The sequence below is a fragment of the Apis florea genome, unplaced genomic scaffold, assembly GCF_048593485.1.
Source record: "Apis florea isolate Af1SG1 unplaced genomic scaffold, ASM4859348v1 contig_3496_pilon, whole genome shotgun sequence".
In the NCBI taxonomy this organism is placed as follows: Eukaryota; Metazoa; Arthropoda; class Insecta; order Hymenoptera; family Apidae; genus Apis; species Apis florea.
The window spans coordinates 2,853,164-2,879,016 of NW_028256773.1; the positions used below are offsets into that span (position 1 = coordinate 2,853,164).

Genomic DNA, 25,853 nt, shown 5'->3' on the forward strand with positions numbered 1-25,853 from the left:
GATTAATAATAATAATTTTATATAATAACACCGAGGAGAATAATTGTTTTACAACAAAGAGATAACAACAGAGTTTGAGTTTTATAAGAGATTCGATAAAAAAAATAACGAGGAGAACCGTGAAAAGCGAAAGTGAAACGAAATCGACGATGATATGCAAACTGATTTGCCACGTGAAAAAGTTATTATAAGAGGTTGTAAAGCTGGCGAATAATACCATGAATAATAGGAAATAAAAAGTATCGAAGTAGAGCGGAAGCAGAGCAGACACGATCAGGTTGGTCGCTTTGTAGCTAAATAATTGTAAGATCCTTTCTAATTGTGCTAAGTGCTTACAATCTACTAGCATCGATAACACAAAAATAAATAAATTTATAGTAACATTACTTAAAGCGAGATATGATTATTACAAAAGATGGAATGCAATATAAACTAAATTTGTATTGAATATACGATGATAATAAAATCTTTGAATCAAACAACATCTTTTACATTTGATTTAAGAAAAATCTTATTTAATTGTCAATTAAAAATCCAATATAAAAATATCAAATATCAAATACGTTTTACAATTTAAAACTTCTTAATTACCTAGTTCAACATATTCAATAAAGTATCAATCCTTTTGAATAAATTTTAAAAATATCGGCAAATATCATATGAAGATATATATATATATATATTCAACTTTTTCAACTCTCAAAAAATTTTTACAAATAGATCTGCCTCCCTCGTCGTCGATTCTTCATTCGAATCGAACGATTCACGATATTATGGATTTCGTCGTAATTTTAATCGATCGAGGAAAGTGGCTACTTGCTAATAAACGAAAGCGTGCACCTCGAGCCTCGAGAGCAAAAAAAAAGTAGAGACAGGGGGGAAGTGGCAAGAAACCAAGGCACCAGAGAGAGGAGCACCACTTTCGTTCAAATCAATCGTCGATGGTCCGCCACCCTTTCAGCACAACAAGAGAATTCCGTTTTCCAATTTTTTGACAAAAATAAGTGCCGTTTTGCTTTTAAAATAAAAAAAAAAAAAAAAAAAAAAAATAAATAAGCCCACCGTGCATGATTTTATCGAAAAATTGAGAGTGAACAGTGAGATTAACTAAGTGTGAATGATCAATTTTTCTTCTTTTAATTTTAATTATGAGATGAAAGTTTATTTTCTAGATATTTGACTCGATACGTGAAATTTCGGTTCATTTATTCATTTATTTATCCGCATACAGAAGAATATTTAATATTTATTCGATTAGAAATCCAGGTATCTTTAATCTTCAATAATAAAAATGAATAAATATATTACGAAAGGAATAATAATAATAAGAATACGTGAATAATCAATCCAGTAATAAATTAACGATTACTTAGTTAAGATGGTTAAGATTTTTAACGTGAAATGGTTATTAGTCACTGCAGTTGACAAAAAGAAACGTGGTTAAAAACACGTCTGTTTAAAGAACGAAACGTTAACCATTGTGCGCAACTGCTTCACCTTCATACGTGTGTGTGTATACAATGAACTCTTTGTCGCTTAAGTGCTCACGACATTCGAAACTCCTTCTTTCTTCTGCCGAACACAATAGGCTAAGAAGAAGAAGAAGAAAAAAAAAAAACAAAAATAAAGGGAAAGAAAGAAACAGTGAAGTCACTCTTATTTCTTCGACTCTCTTTAATTATTTTATCCTATACGAAATACGTATTCCCAAAATCTTTCCTCTTTTTTGTTTTTTTTAAAAGCCCAACTGTTCTTTTCGTCGAATTATAAAATACCATCGTCATCCAAACAATATGAATTCCGAACACTGAAAGAGAATAATATCATTCAAAAGTTTAACGCGTATTCATTAAGAATATTTATCCATGACGCATAAACTATTTTTCATCCATTATTATCTTGTCTGGAAACACGAAAAAAAAAAAAATCGATAATCCCTAAAACTTTGGCCAACAGAAGAAAAGGAGATCCATCATTCTCGAAAGGCATGTCGTGGGTGCCACCGGACCTGGCAACGCTCTGTCAGCCACATTCCACCGTGTCGACCTGCCAACCACCGGCCTTCATGTTCCTGGCACTGGTCGCGCATCTGTTCGGCTACTCCCAGGACCCTTTCCATCGTGATCCATCTCGTGATTTCGATTCGTTTCCGTGGAAATTCGACGAGTGCGTAATATCCAACGCGAGACACTCGTCGCCGATCAAGGACGCGGCACACGGTCGCAAGAACGTGGAGGGCGATGAAGGCTTATCGAGAGAGGAGAACGAGAGCGATGAAAGCGAGACGGTCAAATTGCGACCGTCGATCGTGAATTTCGAAGAAATTTGCAACTCTTATCCTCGGCGGACCGAAATCGTCAGTGGACCGTTGCCTAGAATTTACGATGCGCTTCGAATCGATCAAGGTGAACGTTTGGGTCCGTTTTTAAATATTTTTCTGGAATGTAGAATAGAGGAAAGAAAAAATTATTTGTTGTTCAATTTTTTTTTTTTGTAATATTATAATTATTGATCTTTGCAGAAAGAATTTATATTCCAAGAATATTAAACGACGCAATTGCAAACGCGCCTCCAATGTATCTATTAACGAGCGAGTATAATCAAGACGAAAATGTTCAAACGGTTTCTTCGCAAGAAACTTGGAGAGGTGCCAGCGATTTTGACCATTTTATATATCCTAAGAAGATCGTGGATAGCCAGACCAGTGTGAATGTCAATTTTCAGAAAATTTCCACGAATTTTGCCAGAGAAGAGTACGATTTTATTATCGTTGGAGCTGGATCGGCTGGATGCGTACTAGCGAATAGACTGAGCGAAGTAAAACACTGGAAGGTATATCTATTCGAGGATAATTTTAACGAAGATTTGTTGTATTTTGTTAGATTAATTAGAAAGACAAAAGTTATTTTTGATTAAGAGAATTTTTACGTAATAGATTATATTATTGGGAAGTATTTTTTCAATTTTTCATTTCGTATTATTCGTATTTTCCCGCGTAAATGTAGAAAGCTCTTTATTCAATATGGCTGACGAATTCTATTTCCGAATTATCTGTAATTTTTATATTTCTAGTTGTATTAAGATTAATAGGAAAATTATTTTTATTTATTGTTTTTTTTGGAAAAAAAAATAATTTTTAACGACATCGATTTTTTTATCTTCTGAATTACGACAATTTCAAATATTTTTTATATTTATCTGAACTAAAGTTGATCCCTCAAAAAATGAGTGGTGGCTTTTTACTTTTCTAGGAAATTAGATACGAAGTAAGATATATTAGATTTTTACTAGAAAGAAAAAAAAAAAAATGTCAGAACTTTAAGGTTTTTAAATTGCACGGGAAAGAAAGACCACGCTGAATTCCAATATTAATCGGATAATAATAAGAAGAAGAAAAAAAAGAAAAAGGAACGAGTTTTTATGAACACACGGAACGACTTTTACTAAACACTGCAATGACTAATGGATTCATGAAACGATTCTACTAGAAATTGAACGTAGAATAAAATTCTCTTTTATTCTTATCGAAATTAAATAAATTCTATTAATTGATCTGATTAATTAAATTTATTTCTATTCTTTAACTTTAATCTTTAAGAAATTTGTATAAAATTTTAAAGATTTTATAATCGTCGCGCTTGATGCGTAAAGGTAAAGAAAGTTGATAATCCCGTGGTTGAAAACTCGAACAATGCCGAGGGCTTCTTTGAAAAGGATCACGAAACAGAAGATCGTCGACTATTATATCGTGAGGCCTCACTTAGAGGCTTCGATTGATGATTAAACCAGACCGTGAACCGCGTAATACTATAAAACTATTTATTTCGAGTAGTGTCAGTGCAATAAAATCAGCATAGCAAATAATGCAAAAAATCATCTGTACTTTTAACGAGTTTAAGCAATTTTCATCACAGATTTCCATTAATTTCTTATTAATGATAATATAGATATCTCACAAATATAATTTTTCAAAAAGATTTTATGTTTTCAAAATTAATTTTCACGAGAAAAAAAACTATCACTAATCAATGATCGATTCAACAATTTTAAAACAATATTACAATTAAATATAAATTGAATTAATAAAAAAAAAAGTGAAAAGTTAATAAATATTCGATCTTTTATATTCATTTTTAGATATTATTATTGGAGGCTGGCATAGAAGAACCATTGGTGGCCGATGTTCCTGCCTTTGCCTCTATGTTGCAAGCCAGCAATATCGATTGGATGTATCGTACACAACCAGAGCGACACTCTTGTCGATCAAGAAGGGACAGAAGCTGTGCATGGGCAAGGGGTAAGGTATGTATTATGTAATATCAACCTCGAACCTTAATTACGGTCTTACACGTTCAAAATAATATTTTTATTTTCGTAGCGATCGATAATTTTAAAAATTAAATCTCGAATTAATAAAAATTTAATTCGTTAATAATTGTATAACATTATACATTTATTATATTTAAGGTATATTATAAATTGGATTGTCGTAGGTAATGGGTGGATCCAGTACTATCAACTATATGATTTATATACGTGGTAATCCAAAAGACTATAACGAATGGGCAGAGAAAGGGAATTATGGATGGAGTTACGAAGAAGTTTTGCCATATTTTCTCAAGTCGGAGAACAATAAGGATTCAGAGGTAAATTTAACGAAGCTTATATTAACTTCCTTCTTCAATCAAAATTAGACAGAAAATTTATCATTCACATTCACAATAACCATGATTACTATTAAAAAAGAATATATCATAGAAAACTAAATCACATTTCCGAAAGTCCAATTCCATTATTCAACGATAAAACGAAATTAACAATCCTACGCGTCAATTTCAATGCAGAATCATTCAAAATTAATATATCACAATATCGATATTTTCCCCCAGATCGTAAAAGAAAACCCATATTACCATAACGAAGGCGGTTATCAATCGGTGGAACGATTTCCATACACTGACATCAACGCGAGGATCCTTTTGAACGCGTGGCGGGAACTCGGTCACGTGACCGTGGATGCAAACGCGGGGACACAATTGGGAGTAATGGAGCTGCAAATGACTTCCCTCCATGGAAAACGCGAAAGCGTCAATAGCGCGTACATCAGACCTATCAGGCGCAAACGAAAGAATCTCACGATCGAGACACAAGCTCACGTCACCAGATTACTCATAGATCCAATCACGAAACGCGTGACAGGTATCGATTACACGTGTACGTCGACAGGACTAAGTAAATCTGTTCTGGCTAGGAAAGAGATCGTCCTGTCAGCTGGCGCGATCAACTCGCCCAAAATTTTAATGCTGTCCGGCATAGGACCGGCCGATGAATTAAAAAAACATGGAATTCCAGTAATCAGTGACTTACCAGTTGGAAGAAATCTTCAGGATCACGTAACCATGGACGGTTTGGTAATTGCGTTGAACAATACTTCGACGACGAAAGACAACCATATGAAGAAAAGTGACATCTGCTATTACGAGAAGACTCAGATGGGGCCACTGTCTGCCACTGGAACACTCGTATGCGGAGCGTTTCTGCAGACCGTGTTCGAACATGAACATGGCTTGCCCGATATTCAATACGCCTTCGATGCTAGCAATCAGATGGATTTTTTGAACGATCCAGCGGAGTTTGGAGAGACTAGGGTCGAGCCTTTGTCTTACTACGATGCCATCAATATTAGACCTATTTTATTGTCGCCTAGAAGCAGAGGATTCTTATTGTTGAACGATACAGATCCTCTGTGGGGACCGCCATCTATCTATCCTGCATACTTCACTGCCTATCCCGATGCAGACGTGATGGTGGAGGGGATAGAGACTGCTTTGAAGTTGTTTCATACCACGTGGTTTCGGAAGTATGGGTTTCGACTTATCGACACGCCTCTGCCTTCTTGCAGACGTTTCATTTTTGGCTCGAGGGAGTATTGGAAGTGCGTGATGATGGAGTACACGGCGACGATCTATCATCCTGTAGGCACGTGCAAAATGGGTCCAGATTGGGATCCCGAAGCTGTGGTCGATCCCGAGTTGAGAGTTTATGGAGTGGCCGGTTTGAGGGTCGTGGACGCTTCTATTATGCCTAAAATCGTTAGAGGGAACACGAATGCGCCTACCATCATGATCGCAGAGAAGGCTAGCGATATGATCAAGAATGAATGGTTATATGGATGGAAGTAAAAGTTTGCTTGCGATTGTATATCGAAGACGAGAACTTTGGACAGTAACGATATAATAAGTAAAAAGTTGATATCGATCCAACTGATTTTTAATGTATTTTCGATATGGAGGTAGGCCAATGTAATTCGTAGTTTTTATACGTAGAATATGATACGTATAATAATAGTTATAGTGAAAGTTTGTAATGTTATTCCTCGAGAATATTGATTTTAATATATTATAAAATTTTTACGATCTTACCATAGGATAGGATAAAAGCGTTGATTAATTGAATTGCCTTCATTAATAATACCAAAACGTCGATTAAAAGAATCTATTTGGTATAATAATCTTACCTGAAACAAAGGAAAAAAGAGGTTGTATTAATTTCTATTCTTAATTATATGATGAAATATTGAATTGCAAATATGTCGAGTGTATAAAAATATAAAAAATGTTTAATTATTATTCTATATTATCTAATTATTATTCTGTGTCAAGATCTCAAAATGTTAGGTTAACAATATCAATCAATAGCAGAATATAATTAGGTTAAAAAAAACGTATCATTAATGAACAGTTATCGCGAACAGTTCTCGTAATAATGATTTCTTCTTCCATTTTTTTCCTATAGAAACTCTTTTAATTTCTTTTCTTAAACAATTCTACGTATGAAATTATGTTAAAGTAAAAAAAAAAAAAAAAAGAAGAAAAGAAAAAAAGAAAATAATAAAAAACAAAATTGAAACTTTATCAGAAACTAAATGAAGTAAATAATTATTTGGATCATGACTTTTTTTTATTCCATCCAAGGACTTTTAAAACACACTCTATCTACCCATAGCATTTACGTAATAAGAGCATCGAGAAAGGTAATGTTCTAGAAATCATTAACATTGTAAGAAATGCAAAGATCCATTGTGATTATCATTACAATAAAACAATCTCGTGAATTTCGACATTTTGAATTCAAAAGTATCATTACGATTTTCAATTCTAAGCCTCCATTTAGTTGATTTAAAATTTAAATTTAAACTCATCGCTGAAATGACACAAATTTTTCATTCGTTACCATTATATAGATTGTTGCATGTAATCATAATAATTTTGTTCCTATAGGTTAAAAGAAAATTTGGTCGATCGATACTTGTTTATTCAATCACAAGAAATTCAAGAAAATGTCATTCCATCTTTATTCACAAATTTAAAGTTAAGTATATATATTTTTTGCATATTATTTTCACCTCTAGGAAATCAAAAGATTTTCCATGAATACATTAATTCTTTATGCACGACACAGCTCTTTGTCATCCGATCAAATTCTCGTCTTTTCGAGGAGACAAATTGCACGACAAATCACGTATGCTTGCTCGTAACTGTAAATGTAACGACATACGGACAAGAAGAACTTTCACTAGAAGGGTCTTTCCCAATTTTTTTTTTTTTTTTTCTAGCACACGATAGCATTCAGACACCATATCATGGAACTGGAATGAAAACGCTTGACCGAGACGATTTCAAAATCATCTGGGCGAAAGTGAAATGTTTTTATTCGAAACATAACGTAGAATATATCGACGATCAAGAGGAGTAAGGGATATTAAAATAAAAAAAGAGAAAGAAAGAAAGAGAGAAAATTTGACTAGTTTTCGTGGGCAGTGAAAAATTAATGAAAGTGAAAGTGGAAATGAGACTTGTGATTACAATAGATGATTACAATTATTTTTGTTTTTCTTGAGAGACATATCTTAAAAAGAGGTTTTATTTCTATGATTAATGATCTTAAGATGACGTGCTCTCAATCTTACAGATTTTTTCCAATTTTTCTTACCATTAATTTTTTCGTTAAAAATATAGAACGATCATTTCTTATAAATATAAAAATAAATATCATAGAATTATTAAAAAAAAAGAAAAAAATTCTTTATAATAACTGCATTTTAAATAAATATTTTCGATATTTATATCCAAATAATAAATTTCCAATTCATGAATTAAAATTATACCTTTTAATTTAATAGTTTTTTTATTTGCAACATATTAAAATAAAAACGTACTATGTGAATAGTTCATGAATAAATCATACATACATTATCGTTACCACGAAATTTTGCTCAACTGTGAAATCAAGATCATGTATCCTTGAACATCTTAATGGAACAACTTTAATGTGTATATATATATATTTTATTTTAAATTTATTACAAAATCAAAAAATATTTCGATGATTGAAACGAATTTAGATGACTTTATTTCATCTGAATGAAACGAGTCTCATTTACAAAGAAGATAAGAATCAATTATCACGAATCATTTGTTTTTAAATAAAATGAAACAAGATACGAATCATAAATCTTATCAATAACTAAAAATCTTATTATTATTCCCAGAATAAAATTTTACATCATACACATTTTGCTTCCCTTCTCAATTGCCTACTCAAAATTATTATTTGTATCCATTTTTCATTGTCATCATGAAATTACCACGTTATTTCTACTAAGGAAGGAATCGATACCTTTTCCCTATATCGCCAGTAATATCTCGAATGATGATACACAGATAAAATTACGAATCGTTGGATCGTATTACAATATCGTGATACATAGGGTGGAACAGTATACACTTTGGAAAGCCAAGGGTGATTTCTTAAGCATCACAGATTATTCATGTACCGAACATAAGCTAACATTCGAGTTGTAATACAATTAATTTTACTGAAAAAAAACTTCATTCGCTACGAATCACTGATCGATCACTGATTTCTTAAAAATTTCGATGCTAAATTGGTGATAAATTTTATTTCTATTCAACTTCAATTCGATCGTGGAAAAAAATTAGCATACAAAATTGAAATCATCACTGGCAAATTTTTCTTTTTTCAGCCGCATTCCCCGTGGAAAAGATGGCCAAGATGCAAGGGACGAACGATCGATCATCGATCGATGGAAAAATACGAGCAGAAAAAAAGAGCGAACGTGACGAAAGAGATGAAGAAGTCAACCCTAAAGGTTAAACACGCGAATACGACCCGTTTCTTGTCGATCAAAGTGGTGGTACTACCGTACGGTTTATACGTGGAACGTGATGTTCGAACATTCAGTCTTTCGCTTTCTCTACGTTCGCGAGCTGCTCGATCGGTCCAATCGATCCACGTGCTTCTGCGTGATTCAACCTGGGGTGTGCCGCTTTTTTTCTTTTTTTGGCAAACTTATAAATGAAACTTTGAACAGAATCGAATCTCCAATATACCTCTCCTCGTTTCGGGATCAAGACGAATCGTGAGTATCAAAGAAATGATTCGTGATTTACGTGGAAATAGTATTGGTGTGTATATATATATATATATATATGTATATAGCTTATGTCAATACGATTGTATATAATATTTGAAGTGTTGATGTGCAAATAAAGAAATATTAGAAATCCTTAATTTGCCTAGTAGTTATCGATAATTATAGTTCGCGACAACTGCTAACGATATTATATTCTTGCAAAAAAGAATATTCCGTAGATATTAATTCAGAATTTCTTATTCAGGGAGGGCACGTGTATTTGATTTTAAATCAAAAGTATAAAAAAGTTAAAATATTTCTTCGAGGAATTCTTCACTTTTTTTTATTCCATCCTAGTTCGACAATCGCACTTTGCTTCGATCGAATCCTTCAAATTTTCCATCTATCCACTTTCAGAACACTGTGACACATCGCTTTCATCGCGCCAAAAAAAAAGAAAGAAAGAAAGAAAGAAAGAATAAAGCGACGAGGATTGAATGAGGAAGAGAGGGAAAAGAAAGTGTGTCGCAAGCTGAAAAAGTTCGATCAGAGCGACACGATGCCCGTGAATGGGTATGCCATTGGACTGCATTGTCCGGCCAATGAAGAAAGTTATGCAAAAGCGCGAATCCAATCGTTTCCTCGTACGACTGGGAAGAGGAGTGCGGTGCGCGTGGATCGTGACAATTGTTAACTATGTGTGTGCGTGCGCGCGTGTGTGTATGTGCGTGTGTTCCGTGCCGGTGAATGCGAGCCTCGTTAACGTAGAAGTGAGAAAGTGTGTTCACGAGGTTTATTGTCTCGCGATAATTCGGAATGTCGCGTATGCAACGGTGCGTAAAGCAATTAAGAAATGATGGGCGAGTGAGTTGAATCATCCGAGAGTTTATTATTTTTTTTTTTAGCGCGGATGTTAAACGGTTTTCTTTCTTGATTTCTTTTTTTTTTTTTTAATCGAATGGATAAAGAATGAGGGGATAAATTGATAATAAGTTGGAACGGTTTGATTTTTCGTCGAATTTTTTTTTTTTTTTTTTTTTTTTTTTAAGAACAAATTTTAAGTCTTGAAGAAATCTCGATTTCTCAAGAAATTTTTCGAGGTCAAGTTTTTGGATGGATTTTTTTTTTTTTTTTTTTATTAATTTAGTAATTTAAGTGTACATTTTTGAGATACGTCTTGCAAGATCCTCCTCCTGTCAATTAAATTTGAAATTCCCGCCAGTATTAAATGGCCAGTTGACGCGATTATTAGAAAGTCATGGTTCAATATTTGCTTTGTGCACCTTACATAATTACACGTGTGTTGGGTTAAGGTTATTTTGAAGAATCTATTTGGGAATCGTCTCAAGGCCATTTCAAGGTCAATTGGATTTTTTTCAATGGACTATACCCGTTTCTATGAAAATAGATAGGACCATAACCTTAACTGGTTCAAGTTCACGAATTCGTCAACTTCTAAAATGGCTTACTTTGCGCGCGTGTGTGTGTGTGTATTTTTATATTTTTTATCGAAAAATGTTATGTATTAACTTGCGATATTTAGAGAAAAAAAAAAAAAAAAAACAAATGATAAACGAACAGAAAGAAAATTTAATCAATCTAAACGTTACTTCTTCCATATGTTATTAAATTAAATAATTTCGTACGATTGATAATGTCTTTTTCTTTCTTTCTTTTTTTTTTTTTTTTTTAAATTCACGTCTGTTTGCAGATTCACACCGAGGCGCACACATGAAGCAACGATTCAAATGAAATAACTCGATGAAATCGGTGAACCGACATTCATCATGATTCGAATAGGAATTATTTGATTCGTCTGTCATCGTTTCAATCAATAATGGCGTCGTCTAGTTCCATTATCGAAGAGGCGGACCCTAGGTGAACCCTCGGGGCACGGGACCTTCGATCATCAATTACAATAATGCACTTTATCAATAATAATGAAATCGATCCTTTATAAACCATCGTATCGTTCATTCTTCGAAGAAACGAATTGAAACAAAAATTCTTTAAATTCTAAAAATAAGCAAGATAAAGAGGAAAACAAACAAACAAACAAACAAAAAAAAAAACGAAACTCTGAAACTTCGAATCTCAAACGACCAATAACTAAGATCGAGAAAAAAAAAAAAAAAGATTTAAAACAAAATTGGAAGAAACGAAAAATGACGTTAATAAGCACAGCGACACTGGCCGTGAAAGCTGCCACTCTTCTCCTCGGAAAATTGGCCATAATACCGATCATCATAGCGGCCCTCGCTTATTACAATTACGATCTAATGGATCCTGAGAATCAACCGAAGGTTGCCAAGAACTTAAGAAGGGAGTACGACTTCGTGGTGGTGGGTGGTGGCTCGGCCGGAAGCGTGGTGGTGAACAGGCTCACCGAGAATCCGGGATGGAGCGTGCTGTTGTTGGAGGCTGGAGGCCACGAAACCGAGATAACCGACGTCCCTATACTGTCCCTCTACTTGCACAAGAGCAAACTGGATTGGAAATATAGGACGCAGCCGCAGGACTCGGCTTGCCAGGCGATGGTTGACCGACGGTGCTGTTGGACCAGAGGGAAGGTGAGATATTTTCTCCCCCCCCCCCCCCGTGAAATGAGATGAAATTTAGAATTTGGAATTATTTTCGGGGAACGAGAGAAAAAAAGAAATGGTTTGGAAAAATTGTTGAAGCGTGTAATATGATATCGTGTGTAATTAATCGATTGGTTTTCTTCAAGAATCTCCGATTCCTTTTTATTTTTCTCTCGTTTATTTAATAAATTGATTTATTTAATAATAAATCAATCAGTTATATTTGACACCCATTCCTCGGTGATCGGTGATCGTCTTACTCACGTCTATTGGAATGTAATTAGGGTTCAGTGTCAGGTGAAAGTAAGAACAACCAAGTTCCAAGGTTATTCCCCAACTTTCGATTTTTTTGATGAAGAGAAAGAAGAGGAATCAGCAAAAATGTATCTTAAGGAAAAATCGTTATACGAATATTTATTCTCGAGCAAGCAAGTGTCTCTATTATCCGATCAATCTTAATTATCTTATTATATTTTTTCATTCTTGCAATCATTGATTATATTCGTTTCGAAAAATTTTTTTAAAAATATGGATAAAGGTTTTTAGGAATGAAAAAGTAAAAGTTAGTCGAAAGAAAAAAAAAAAAATTCCTTCTTAATTTTCAAAATTATTTCAGGTTTTGGGAGGCTCGAGTGTGCTGAACACGATGCTTTACATTCGAGGGAATCGACGAGATTTCGACCAATGGGAAAGCTTCGGCAATCCTGGTTGGGGCTACGACGATATACTTCATTATTTCAAAAAATCTCAAGACCAAAGGAATCCCTATTTAGCTCGTAACACTAAATATCACAATACAGGTAAGTTTCCTTTCCTCCATTATATGTTTTCATCAAAAGTCAAACTCTAGCCAATTAAAAAAAAATATATATATACCAAATTCAATTACAATCCTCGAATCTTTCTATTGTCTTTTTATCAATAACAAAAAGTGAGAAAAACAGTATACATAAGTATACCCCTCCCAAAAAAGAAAAGAAACTAAAAATTCGTAAAAATTTCCCATGAAAGGAGGATACTTGACGGTGCAAGAATCTCCCTACAACACGCCGTTGGGTATAGCGTTCCTCCAAGCGGGCGAGGAGATGGGCTACGATATAGTCGACATAAACGGGGAGCAGCAGACAGGTTTCGCCCTCTACCAGTACACTATGAGGCGGGGGACGAGGTGCAGCGCGGCGAAAGCGTTCATCAGGCCTATCCAGCTTCGGCCCAATTTCGACCTCTCTTTGTGGAGTCACGTGACCAAGATCCTGATAGATCCGCGCACGAAACGGGCTTACGGCGTCGAGTTCATCAGGGAGGGCAGGAGAGAGGTGGTGCGCGCGAGGAAGGAGGTGATATTATCGGCCGGGGCGATAAACTCGCCCCAACTGTTGATGCTGTCCGGGATCGGGCCGAGGCGCCACCTCGAGGAGATCGGGATCCCCGTGATCCACGACTCGCCGGGCGTTGGCCAAAATCTCCAGGACCACATAGCCGTGGGCGGCCTCATCTTCCCCATAGACTATCCGATCAGCATCATGCTCGACCGTGTGGTGAACCTGAATTCGGCGCTCAGATACGCGATCACCGAGGACGGGCCGCTGACCGCGAACGTGGGCCTCGAGACGGTCGGTTTCATCTCGACCAAGTACGCGAATCGAAGCGACGACTGGCCGGACATCGAGTTCATGCTCACCTCGTCCTCGGTCAACTCGGATGGCGGCACCCACGTGAAGAACGCGCACGGGTTGACGGACGAGTTCTACAACGAGGTGTTCGAGAGCGTGAACAGGCGCGACGTGTTCAGCGTGTTCCCCATGCTGCTCAGGCCCCATTCGCGCGGCTTCGTCAAGCTGAAGTCGAGCAATCCCCTCGATTATCCTCTCATGTATCACAACTACCTTACCGACCCACGCGACGTCGACGTGTTGAGGGAGGGAGTGAAAGCGGCCGTCGCGTTCGGCGAGACGAGCAGCATGAAGAGGTTCGGCGCGAGATTCCACAGTAAACCCCTGCCCAATTGCAAGCGGATACCGTTGTTCACGGACGAGTATTGGAACTGTGCCATTCGCCAATACACGATGACCATTTACCATATGAGCTGCACGGCTAAGATGGGGCCACCGACCGATCCCACGGCCGTCGTCGATCCCGAGCTCAGGGTGTACGGGGTGAAGGGGTTGAGGGTGATCGACGCGTCCATCATGCCCACGATCACCAGCGGAAATATAAACGCGCCTGTGATAATGATCGGCGAGAAGGGGGCCGATTTGGTCAAGAAGCACTGGTACAGAAGGAGCAGGGCTAACGAAACGGGTAACGCCATCTACTAGTTCACCGAATTGTGGATAGAAACGGTGGACTCTGTGTATATCTAGATTCAGTGGTTCTCAACCAGTTTAGTGTGCCTCTCCCGAAATGAAAATTATTTATTTTTTTTTTTTTTTTACGTTTCTTTGTCAATCGATTCAATATAAAATTAACCCCTTTCTGGCTATGGGCCTGACCACTGCGAATATGCTAATTTTACGAAATATATTATAGGCAATAAATCGATCAATAAACTAAATAAAATTCTCTATCTTATTGTCGGTGCGTCGCCAAATTTTTAAATTGTTAAAAGTGTACCGTGACGAAAAAGAGAATCACTGATCCAGGTGAAGAAAGATGAGATCGAAAGAGAAGATACATTTACTTTGTTGTTGGGCATTACGTTTCCTCGACTCGAAGGATATTTTAATTTAAGATGCGTCTCGAGGTGTGGATTTGATTTAATCTTTGTGAAATATAATCGTTTAAGGGAATTTATTTATTGTAAGCTGTTGGACTTTTATATATGTATATATATTTTTTGATGCGGGTAGTAGGATACATTAGGATTTATTTGGAAATCGATAATAAGTTTATTATTCTTTTCTTATATAGAAAATTGAAACGTGTATATAATTATTGTAATATCGAGAATGAAAATGGCGAGAGAACTATTGGTTTACAATTAACCCTTGAACAACGTGAAGTCGGTGTAAAATTTATGTAAACATTACATAATAAAGTAAGTTGCAGAGAAGAGAATGTTATTAAAAGGATCACTAAAAAGCATGCGTATATATATGAGCTATTTGTTGCTGCATAAATTTATTCATAGAATAAATTTCTTACAATTTGTATATACGAATCGATAATATTCGATCAATTCGTGCAAGAGAGTTTTGATTCAACCGATTTGTGATAATTGCAAAAAGTTGTCGCAACTGGTAGAATTTTATAATTTTATGCGGCTACTTTCTCGTTCGACAAATGAAGTAAAAATAAACCAAATAAAATTAACTCGAAATAAACAGGCAGGCCTGCCCTCATATTTCTCAAGAGAAAAATTCACGGTGGTTGCAGCAACATTTTCAATGAATATTTACCCACTTGGTGAAATCGGGTCAATGGATTTTTATCGTTTATTACCATGATATAAATTTTTTTAATTGCAGTGAATGTCGGTATTAAAAAAAAAAAAAAAAAATACCAAAAAGTATACTCAACTCGATATTTGTAAAAATATTTAAATATAAATTTCCGGTTGTGCGTAATTGCTAGAATTAAAATATCATACTTTAGAAATATCAGAAATATGTGTGTCAAAATTAAAATATTTCCAAAGTACAAATTAAAGAAATTTTTTTAATTTTTTTTATTATCCAATCTTCGAATATAATCTTAAGGCCTTTCGAGCACGTTGTTCAAGAGCGAATTGTATCTCCCTTTTTTACATTTTTTTTTTTTTTTTCCCCTAAATGATTAGTACGCTCGTACGCTACAAAAGAAAAATTGTAATAAGTTTAACCGGTTCATTATCAAAGATCAGGTGTCAGATGTAGAAAAAGACGAAGGATAATATTATCGTATACAAAATCGGACGAAACTTGACGGTGCGACACAGCAGAATTGCGATAAAACGAAATTAGCCCGCCAGAATTAAGGAATAGTTAATGAATTAAAAATCGAGAAAGAGCGTGTGTTAGTTAAGAACGATATAAGGATAGAATAAATATTAATTTCAACGAACGAAAAGAGACAAATGCGCTACTTGTGACCAAATAATTAATATATATACTTTTCCTATATCTTAAACTGTTTTGTTTCATAAATACTCGTTACAATATTTATTTATTTATTTTTGTTGTATTTATGCTAAGAAATTTAATTTTAACAAATCTATTTATATATAACAATAATAATATTTAATTTTATTAAGTAAATTAATCCTCTACTTTTATTACTTCGATTTATTGCAACGAAAAAAAAAAAAAAAGATATTATTAGAGATATTTTGTAAAAAGAGACAAAATTTTTCCTTTCTTTAATTTTCATGAAATAAAATTGTAAAACGACATTGCGCTTTCACGTTCAAACTTCTTTTATACCGGAAAATAAATCATCCGTTTTAATTGTCGATTCAAGGATCGAAGAAATTTTAAACGAAAAATTTCGTTAGAATGGCAGAAAAATTGGAGAAATTAAAGATAAATATGTTACAAACTCTAGCGGAAACAATTTTCGATTATATTTCGTGTTATTTCTATAGAGAGAATAATGTATGTATACAGCTTTCTCGAGATTGTTTTTATTGACTTCTTGTTGACTATTGTTCTATAAGCAATTTTCTATAAATAATTATATTTTGTGTGAAATTCTCAACGTAATTACGAATGCCGATAATTTTTATCGTGTAAAAATATTTGAACGGAATAAACGTCATACGGTATAAACTTGTAGCCTGTATTTCTTTCTCTTATAATACAAAAATTAATACACTGTGTATACTCGATATTTTATTTAATACTTGGCGCATTTAATATATGTTTCCTTATAAAAACGTCGCAACGAGTTTATTTGTCTGTTATCACTTGAAAAATGATAAAGAAAAGAATTTTTCGTGATCACGAGAAAAAAACTTGATTTTTTGGATGATGAATCATCGTTTCTCTTATACCAGAATTGGTATAATTTCGTAACGAGTTATTTGCGTATTTTAAAAAGCGAACGAATTTATGAACCGATCTGAATGTAACATGGTGAACGATGAGATTTTGATTTAAACTAATTTATATAAAAAAAATTATGCATCAAAAAGAGAGAAAAGTCTCGCGAAATCGAGTATCATACTCGTTTTATTGCGTTCAATTATTATTATTCAATTATTGAAAAAAATAAAAGCAAGAAAGTTGGCGAAAAATTTTCGTCTCCTTATTTGTATACTATACATGTGTATATATATATACATATATATATATACCTTTTAAACGTCCTTGAACACATCGCGTTGATTCGCCTAGCGAATGAAAGTAAATTTCACGTGTAACTCGTTATGTAACTTGGCGCAACGATAATAAGAAATTTTCTCTGCCTCTCGATTTTTTAGATAAAAATTTTTTTAAGCTACTTCGTATACAGAATGTTGAAATAACGTCGTATATGTATATTTGATAAATCACGTTTACGATCATTTGGTTTCTATTATTTTTTAAACATCTCTCCACTTTCTCCTTCATTTTTTTCTTCGTTGTATTCCACGTTATATTTTTTCATCCATTTTAAATACTTTTATGAATCAATAAAATTCACGAGGGAAAATATCGTAGTGATATGTATTTCAATGATGAGATGTATATATATTTTTACGATTTAATTATTGGAAATTAATGTAACGACGATGGTAACGTATTTACACTGTTGAAAAAAAAAAAAAAAAAAAAATTTGAACTCATCGTTAAACAGGGAAATTAAAAATGCTATGTTATTTTTCTTCACGAACGAAGACGGAAAACGGGGGTCATCTTTCTCGTCAATTTGTACAAATTGTTTATAAAGAAAGTTATATAACTCGAAATCTTGCAAAATAAGTGTATTCCGCAATAAAAATAATTTCAATGAAATTTAGAAACGTATTTATATAACTAATCCAAAACAAAAACAAAAACAAACGGAAAAAAAAAAGAGGGGAAAAAAAGGAAAAAAACACCTCTTAACGGAATATAGATAGAAAAAAGGCAAAATCATGAATTTCTCCGTCTTGAAAAGTTACACCATCGCCAATTTCTCGAGCGATAAACAAGAAGCGAGATGGTAAAAATCTAAATGTGGCCACGATTAATACGATTAACTACGGCTAATTAAACGATCAATCCTTCATAATTATTATAATAATAATCCATAAATAAATCCATGATTTACGTTCGTGAAAGTAGACTATGTGAAATCCACATACTTCATATGCAGCGACCTCTGAAGGAAGGATGACGAAGAATGAACTACAGGACAGATACTACCTTTCTTAAAAATTCGGGTATCATTCAATCCTCAAGTGAAACAGATTAGGACTAATATACGGACCGATACGAATTGACACGAACTAGTACGAATTAACACGAATATTGAAACGAGTTAATAGGGGTTGGAACAAATTGAATACGTAAGTGAAATTCATTATAGTGATAGTATAAATTTATTGTAATGCAAATATCTTACATTTTTTTTTTTCGTGAGAAAAGAAAATTATTGATTAAATTATTTGAAATGTTAATTTCAGCAAAATATAAATTTAAAGTTCATCGTCAAGCCGATAATAAAAAAGTTAATCTACAAATTCAATATTTGCATATGCGTCAGCAATTTATCTATTCTTTTTATAAATGCATTGCAGAAACCGATATTCATAATGTATGTACAACGAATGAATAAGTTAATTAAAAATTAATAATTAAAAATTACTTGTTCATGCATTTTTATGAGCTTGAAATCCTTTGGAAATCCGTGAAATATGAAATTGAAATAGAAAATAATTTTTGAATATCGATAGATATTAAATGTAAGGCTGATAAAAAACATGGTTTTTTTTTTTTTTTTTTTTTTTTTTTTGGGAATCCATATTTCTGAAACACGAAATTCCGTAAGATATATTGATAATAAAATGCGTGCAACTAGACGATCTTTCTTAACCGATAAAGAAGTACTCTGAAATATCATCCATTCTTATTTCGATCACGACTTTTACCTTCTCTTTTTTTTTTTTTTTTTATTTTTACAATACGTTTATATCGTATTTTTGTATCTTGATAAACAAAGTATATAAAGATCGTGTTAAAGCAACATAATTAATAGAATTATGAAATTAGAAAAATTTTTTAAACAAATAAAAACTTCCAAATTTTTAAATTTTCGAGTATCTTTTCAAGTCACGAGTTGTTAATCTTATAAAATTTACACAATTTTCTTACGTTTAAAAAACAATGAATTTATTAAACAATTCTAGAACGCAATCAGAGCGTGTAACTATTTGAATAGAGGTATTCTAGAAAGTACACGTTTCCGGAGCATACGCGTTATCAAGTTGCTTTCGATATTGTTCCAAAAGAAAAAAACATCATTGAACATTTATAAAATATAACATCCATATTACGCACGATGAACTCCTTCTATTTCTCTTTTATTTTAACAACAATACGAAAGGGTCGTGAAATCGTGATTTCACCGATCTAATTAATTATCTGATGAAATCGAAAAGATTGTAACATTTGATATGCAAAAAAGTGCATATCTTTATGAAATTTTTTTTTCGCATAATTTTTTTTTACTACTACTTGATTTAGTAAAAAAGTTTTTGCTACGTTACTCAATTTTAATTCAATAATTTTTTTGATAAAAGAGTTTTAAGTTTAGAACACGAATCGATTTTGTGGAATAAGGAAACTTTTGTGTCCAGTAAAAAAGGATCTTTAGCTATTCTTGATTCCGATTCATATAAGAGAATTGCTTAAGAAAATGAATCAGTTATTTACATATATCGTAAATATTCTTAATTCCCTTGCTAACATTTTATAATTTTGAAATGTTAATTTACATATTTAAAAATTATTCGAATAACGAATATTCAATTCCTTGACTTATTATATTTTTGAAAAATTAACCGGTTAAAAATTTACAAAAATCACAATCATAATTTTAAACCAGAACAAACAATAAGTACAATTAGTAAAATCACATGTCATCTTTCGCGACCTATCATTCTATTATTCTTATAATTACTAACAAAAACTTAATAACAACAACAACAACAAAAAAACAAATCTAACTACTTCTCAACATAATCTTAACTTCCCTCCATTGCGCGCGAACAATTTTAAGAGCGCCATCCTGAGGACATCGCGCGAATTAACAGAAAAATGACGATCTCTTTCACCGAAAGAGATTTCGATCGAAAGTCGAGGTTAAAAGAAAATACGAAATGAGAAACCGGAATTATAAACGAATATAGACGAATTATTCGTAAAGGTATGTCGAAGTGACCATGAACGGAGTGTGGATTGTGAAAGAAGAAGAGAGAGGTGAAAGTATCGAACACGGTTCGATAAACGAAAATCGAGTGCGACTGCCGCCATGAAAGCAAAGAGAAAGACAGGTCAGGCGCACGCCGAGAGTTTTAATACACGCGCGTTGCTACTATGCATGATGGAATTCGGTTACCTTTATGGCGGACGTTGGGACGTTTCCCATAATGGCGCGGTGCCACTCGTAGAAATAACATTTTTCTCCCGAGTAAGTTTTAGTGGCTCGGATGAGGCATCGAGGAAAATTGAACTCGGTTGATTGGGATCTCGTGGCGTGATATTGGCTCGATGGATTGTGGATATAGTTAGGTAAGTGGGAGAGAAAAAAAAAAAAAATAATAATAATAATAATAATAATAATAATTCGAACTATTTAATCCTTGTATCGATGGGAAGAAAAGTTTTTTTTTTTTAATTTCTGATTCTAATAATAAAATTCGATAGAATTGTCTACACTTTGAATATAATTTTAATAAATAACGATCGATCGAATTTGAAAAACGGAACAAGTCTAAAAAAAATAATCAAAGTTACACAACAATTTCTGGTTTTAATAATTTATACATTTGAAAATAATTTTGAAAAGAAAATAATAAATTTAATTTAATCGATGATAAAAAAATTATCTTTTCACACGAGATTGTAAGATTAAATTAATTATTTTGATATAGGTTATTTTTCTTTTGCTCGAAGCATTGAAGAAAGAAACAAAAATCTAATGGCGAATAAGAATCCACTTTGCGATCTTATCATTCAGGAAGGAAGAAACAAATTCACAAAAGAACGTGGTGGGAGACAAGGTAAACCAGTTAGTTGCAGAGGTCAAAAGTAAGAACTATTGAGTAATACTATATCTATTCGTTATTAATTTTCACTCTCAGTTAATTTTCACTCGCAATCAGTGTTTTTCCTCACTCTCATTTTTTCGTTAGCAACGCCAGCCCACAAAAATTTTTATGTACAAAGACTGGAAAGATCGTACAAACGATCGTGAGACAAGAGAATAGATAATTTGGTGAAAAGCTCGTCGGTAATGAAGTGAAATTCTAGTGTAATTCTTTCTTTTTCGCGTGTAATTCAACGAATAGTGATTTTTATGTTTTGGAAAATTTTATCTCGCCTTATTGTCGAGTGAGGTGTTTCGAATTTTTCTATTTTTATTGTGAAAAAGAAGAAGAAAAAAAAGAAAATATTGACACAAATCAGATTTTCTGGTAATTAAGTTTTTTATTTAATCATTTGGAATTATCGAAATTATTTAAATTATTTCTTTATCGATCAATATTCAAGATAAATGTTTAAGGAAATTTTTCGAATTCAATTTCGAATCAATTTCTTGATTTTACATTAAATGTATAACTCTCAAATTAATACATTTGTTAAATAACAATTTTTGTATATAATATTTATATATATATATATTATATTTATATATAAATTTTTTAAATTATGAAATATTTTGATTCGATGATAATATTTGATTGTATCAATTATAAAACTAATATTTCATATTTACATGCACATATATATTTTTTTAATATATGATTATTATACAAATATTTACATAAATCAAATATATCAAATTGCTTATGAATTATTAATATAAAATTATCATAATATCCTCGATTTTTTCATTTTATAAAATTATATATAAAGATGCATAATTCTCCGATTATCATAACAATTTAATTAATTATCATTAATTGTCATAAAAAAAATACTATAACAAATATAATGTTTATTAGTAAAAAATAAATTATTATATGATTATTATACGATTCATCTATTTTTTTTCACTCATATTATATTTTTTCATTCATACGTGGTATATATGTAATATCATTATCATGGACTTCGTAGAAAAAAAAAATGTTAATTTTATTATAATATATATATCTTATTGATTTCAGTAGAATTTAATCAGATCAATTTCGTTATTTAGATACTTGAACGTGTGACTAGTTGTTTCGTATAAATTTTCTTTAAAAATTATATTTAAATATTTATAAATTATCGCTCATTTAAAATAAATCATATAAAATTTCACTTTATTTTAGATAATTTGGAGTTTTTAATATCGAGTTTGCCTTATTGGATCATAAGGCAATTGAATGTGTCATTGAAGAGGTGGAATTAAAAAAAAATGGCATTAACTACTTTGCTGAGTACTACATCGATTCTTGGATTTACCTTGATTCCTCTTCTAGCTATCGGTTTAACCATATACAAATACAATCAAGAGGATCCAGAATCTCATCCTTTTGATACAGAACAGGTTTGATTTAAATCTCTATCTCTAATTAAATACACTCAAACGAGAAATTATTTCTTTTTCAAAAATATTTGAATAATTAATACATTGTATTACTTAATCGAATCTACACTTTAGAATTTAATTAAATCGATCTTTTCTTCGAAAAATCCACGATCCGTATTACCTACGATCGATAAAACAGATGAAATAGTCGATAACTAAATAAGATTTTTATTATTTCCACTTATATGTTTCAAACAATCTTTTTTTCTCTTTTGAATCCTATGCATTTGCAATTATTATTATACCGCAATGTTAAAATTAATTTCTAATTTTCATTTCAGCTTTTACGAATGTACGATTTTATAGTGGTTGGCGGAGGAAGCGCCGGTGCAGTGATCGCATCGAGATTGTCAGAGATATCTAATTGGACCGTGCTACTCTTGGAGGCAGGAGGCGACGAGACCGAAATTTCCGATATTCCTTTATTGGCTGGTTATACTCAACTGACAGACATGGATTGGAAATATCAAACTTCACCGCCGAGCTCATCGGCCTATTGCCTCGCCATGATCGGTGACAGATGCAACTGGCCACGAGGAAAAGTGCTCGGCGGGAGCAGTGTATTGAACGCCATGGTTTATGTCCGGGGTAATCGGTAATTCAGGATCAAATTTTTTGGCTTGCTATAAATATAACCAAAAAGATCAATACGTAAATTAAATTATCGATTTTTCTCTTAGAAAATTATCACAAATTTTTTTTCAAATTCGTTTCTAGCTTCTATATTACAAATACAAAATTATTCCAGCCACGACTACGACAATTGGGCCAGACAGGGCAACACCGGCTGGAGTTACGAGGAGGTGCTTCCATACTTTCTGAAATCCGAGGACAACCGGAACCCGTACCTGGCCAAGACCCCGTATCACAACACGGGCGGTTATCTAACCGTCCAGGAATTCCCGTGGCGGAGTCCATTATCGATCGCGTTCCTCCAAGCCGGTCAAGAGCTCGGCTACGAGAATCGCGACGTGAACGGCGCGAATCAGACCGGGTTCATGCTGACCCAGGCAACGATCCGGCGGGCCAATCGTTGCTCCACGGCCAAGGCGTTCCTCAGGCCGGTGAAGAACAGGAAGAACCTTCACATAGCGATGAAAACGCACGTGTTGAGAGTGATCTTCAACGAGGGGAGGAGGGCCATCGGCGTCGAGATTCTGAGACACGGCCGCCACCAAGTGATACGCGTCAGACGCGAGGTCATTCTGTCTGCCGGGGCGATCAACACTCCCCAACTGTTGATGCTGTCCGGTATAGGGCCCAAGGAACACCTGGCCGAGTTCGGCATCCCCGTGATATCGGATCTCAGGGTCGGTGATAATCTTCAGGATCACGTGGGCCTCGGTGGATTCACGTTCATCGTGGACGAACCGATCAGCCTGAAGAGGGACCGTTTCCAAACCGTGCCCGTGATAATGCAATACATTCTGAACCAGAGGGGACCGATGACCAACTCCGGGGTGGAGGGCATCGCGTTCGTCAACTCGAGATACGCGGATAACGATTATCCCGACATCCAGTTCCATTTTCTTCCAAGCTCGATCAATTCGGACGCGGAACAGATCAGAAAGATTCTCGCACTTAGGGACAGCGTGTACAACACGATGTACAAGCCGTTGAGCGGGGCCGAGACATGGTCTATACTTCCTCTTCTCCTCAGGCCGAAGAGTTCCGGTTGGGTACGGTTGAAGAGCAGAAACCCGTTGGTCTATCCCGACATCAATCCGAATTATTTCACCCATAGGGAGGACATGGATGTGTTGGTGGAGGGGATAAGGATAGCGATGCAGGTGTCGAACACGACCGCGTTCAGGAGATTCGGTTCGAGGCCGCACACGATCCGCATGCCCGGCTGTCACAAGTATCCGTTCGACACGTACGACTATTGGGAGTGCGCGATCAGACATTTCACGTTTACAATTTATCATCCGGTGGGCACGTGCAAGATGGGGCCAAGGATTGATCCCACGGCCGTCGTGGATCCCAGACTCAGAGTGTACGGAGTGAAGGGATTAAGGGTGGCCGACGGATCCATCATGCCTAAAATCGTGAGCGGGAATCCGAACGCGCCGATAATTATGATTGGCGAGAAGGCGAGCGATATGGTGAAGGAGGACTGGATGCGACGCTACAGGAACGAGAATCGATTCGTGAGAAGTTGACGGAATTTTTTTTTTTTTTTTTTTTATACAACGTTATATATTTAGCACGTTTGACGCGTGGTACGAGTTCGTTGGGATTTTTTTGTAAGCTCTTATCTTGCCGGCTAACTTCCGACTTCTCGACCACAATAAACATGAAGGTCAGTCATGTATCGAGGCTCGTATTGTTTACGTTTGGTTTACCACAAGGTCAGACTCGTGTCAGGCTCAAATTTCTTACCATGAGTCTCACTCGTTTGTTTTCTTTTTACTTGTCTGAAGAATAACAAAAAGAAGAGTGAAAAGAGACGAAAGTGAGTTGTAATTATTATAGCGGAAAGTTTAATATTGTAAATTTGGTAAGGTAAGAGAAGCATAAGTTTTTAAAAAATTCTTCGATTCAGAAGCACGACGAGATACGTTTAACAATTTATTAATCGTTCGAATTATTTTCGAAAAGACGGGTATCTTCGAAGAGAGATATCATTCCTTTCCTCTTTTTATCTTTCTAAAATTCCCTCGGAAAACAAAACGATACTCATCGATCTGTTTGTTTCCCGAGAGAAACTTTTTTTTGTTGGACAAACGGAGAGCAACGAGTAACACGTACGTAATCCGACTTAACTTTCAAGCACGACTTGCAAGGAAGTGTCAAACACACTTTCACGTTTACCAATGACTTGTGAAAAAACTTGGTATTAAAAGTTATTTAACACCGAATCGTCATTTGTATCTAATCACAAAGAATATTACATTAATAATAAATAAAAATAAATTATTTTCAAACAAATCAGGAACCCAGAATATTCAACTCTATTATGTTTTACCTTTTAATTATTTTTGTAATATAACAAAAGACTTATTGTATGTACATAATATATATATAATACAATATATAATTTATATGAATAATATATATAATATATAATATAATTTATGAATATAATAATACGAATTTAATGATAATTTAAACGTGCCATTATTTATGATAATTCTTGTAATAATAATTAATTT

At 34.0% G+C, this 25,853-nt stretch overlaps 4 protein-coding genes across 7 annotated transcripts in view; 3 read left to right on the forward strand and 1 right to left on the reverse strand.

Moving 5' to 3' along the window:
* Nucleotides 1-25,853, reverse strand: part of Flo2 (flotillin-2) — a 92,844-nt gene that overhangs the window by 33,982 nt on the left and 33,009 nt on the right. The gene's annotated exons all lie outside the window — the stretch shown is intronic.
* LOC100864418 (glucose dehydrogenase [FAD, quinone]) lies at nt 1,626-8,179 on the forward strand. Its single transcript, XM_086913166.1, has 8 exons — nt 1,626-2,405; nt 2,522-2,832; nt 4,138-4,302; nt 4,494-4,646; nt 4,890-6,292; nt 6,428-7,033; nt 7,281-7,370; nt 7,616-8,179. Exons 1-5 carry the CDS (start codon nt 1,988-1,990, stop codon nt 6,180-6,182), a joined length of 2,340 nt encoding a protein of 779 aa, XP_086769292.1. The 5' UTR covers nt 1,626-1,987; the 3' UTR covers nt 6,183-6,292; nt 6,428-7,033; nt 7,281-7,370; nt 7,616-8,179.
* Nucleotides 9,060-15,075, forward strand: LOC105736944 (glucose dehydrogenase [FAD, quinone]). 2 transcript variants are annotated; one of them, XM_012493842.3, is made up of 4 exons: nt 9,060-9,442; nt 11,148-12,006; nt 12,635-12,818; nt 13,030-15,075. In XM_012493842.3, exons 2-4 carry the CDS (start codon nt 11,602-11,604, stop codon nt 14,334-14,336), a joined length of 1,896 nt encoding a protein of 631 aa, XP_012349296.1. In that variant the 5' UTR covers nt 9,060-9,442; nt 11,148-11,601; the 3' UTR covers nt 14,337-15,075. The 2 variants fall into 2 exon arrangements, with proteins under 2 accessions (XP_012349296.1, XP_086769302.1); XM_086913176.1 differs by lacking the exon at nt 9,060-9,442 and adding an exon at nt 10,169-10,300.
* LOC105737212 (glucose dehydrogenase [FAD, quinone]) lies at nt 20,490-25,805 on the forward strand. 2 transcript variants are annotated; one of them, XM_086913184.1, is made up of 5 exons: nt 20,490-20,690; nt 21,053-21,209; nt 22,439-22,656; nt 22,980-23,293; nt 23,447-25,805. In XM_086913184.1, the coding sequence occupies exons 3-5, from the start codon at nt 22,525-22,527 to the stop codon at nt 24,858-24,860; spliced, it is 1,860 nt and encodes a 619-aa protein (XP_086769310.1). In that variant the 5' UTR covers nt 20,490-20,690; nt 21,053-21,209; nt 22,439-22,524; the 3' UTR covers nt 24,861-25,805. The 2 variants fall into 2 exon arrangements, with proteins under 2 accessions (XP_086769310.1, XP_012349887.1); XM_012494433.3 differs by lacking the exon at nt 20,490-20,690 and having other exon boundaries at nt 21,113-21,181.

Excerpts from the sequence above, each read along its gene's own strand:
- LOC100864418 (XM_086913166.1), top strand. The coding sequence starts at position 1,988 with ATGTCGTGGGTGCCACCGGACCTGGCAACGCTCTGTCAGCCACATTCC. Across the intron at positions 2,833-4,137 it reads GCGAAGTAAAACACTGGAAG|ATATTATTATTGGAGGCTGG; the intron begins GTATATCTATTC and ends ATTCATTTTTAG. Across the intron at positions 4,303-4,493 it reads GTGCATGGGCAAGGGGTAAG|GTAATGGGTGGATCCAGTAC; the intron begins GTATGTATTATG and ends GGATTGTCGTAG.
- LOC105736944 (XM_012493842.3), top strand. The coding sequence starts at position 11,602 with ATGACGTTAATAAGCACAGCGACACTGGCCGTGAAAGCTGCCACTCTT. Across the intron at positions 12,007-12,634 it reads GCTGTTGGACCAGAGGGAAG|GTTTTGGGAGGCTCGAGTGT; the intron begins GTGAGATATTTT and ends AAATTATTTCAG. Across the intron at positions 12,819-13,029 it reads CACTAAATATCACAATACAG|GAGGATACTTGACGGTGCAA; the intron begins GTAAGTTTCCTT and ends TTCCCATGAAAG.
- LOC105737212 (XM_086913184.1), top strand. The coding sequence starts at position 22,525 with ATGGCATTAACTACTTTGCTGAGTACTACATCGATTCTTGGATTTACC. Across the intron at positions 22,657-22,979 it reads ATCCTTTTGATACAGAACAG|CTTTTACGAATGTACGATTT; the intron begins GTTTGATTTAAA and ends TTTTCATTTCAG. Across the intron at positions 23,294-23,446 it reads GTTTATGTCCGGGGTAATCG|CCACGACTACGACAATTGGG; the intron begins GTAATTCAGGAT and ends AAATTATTCCAG.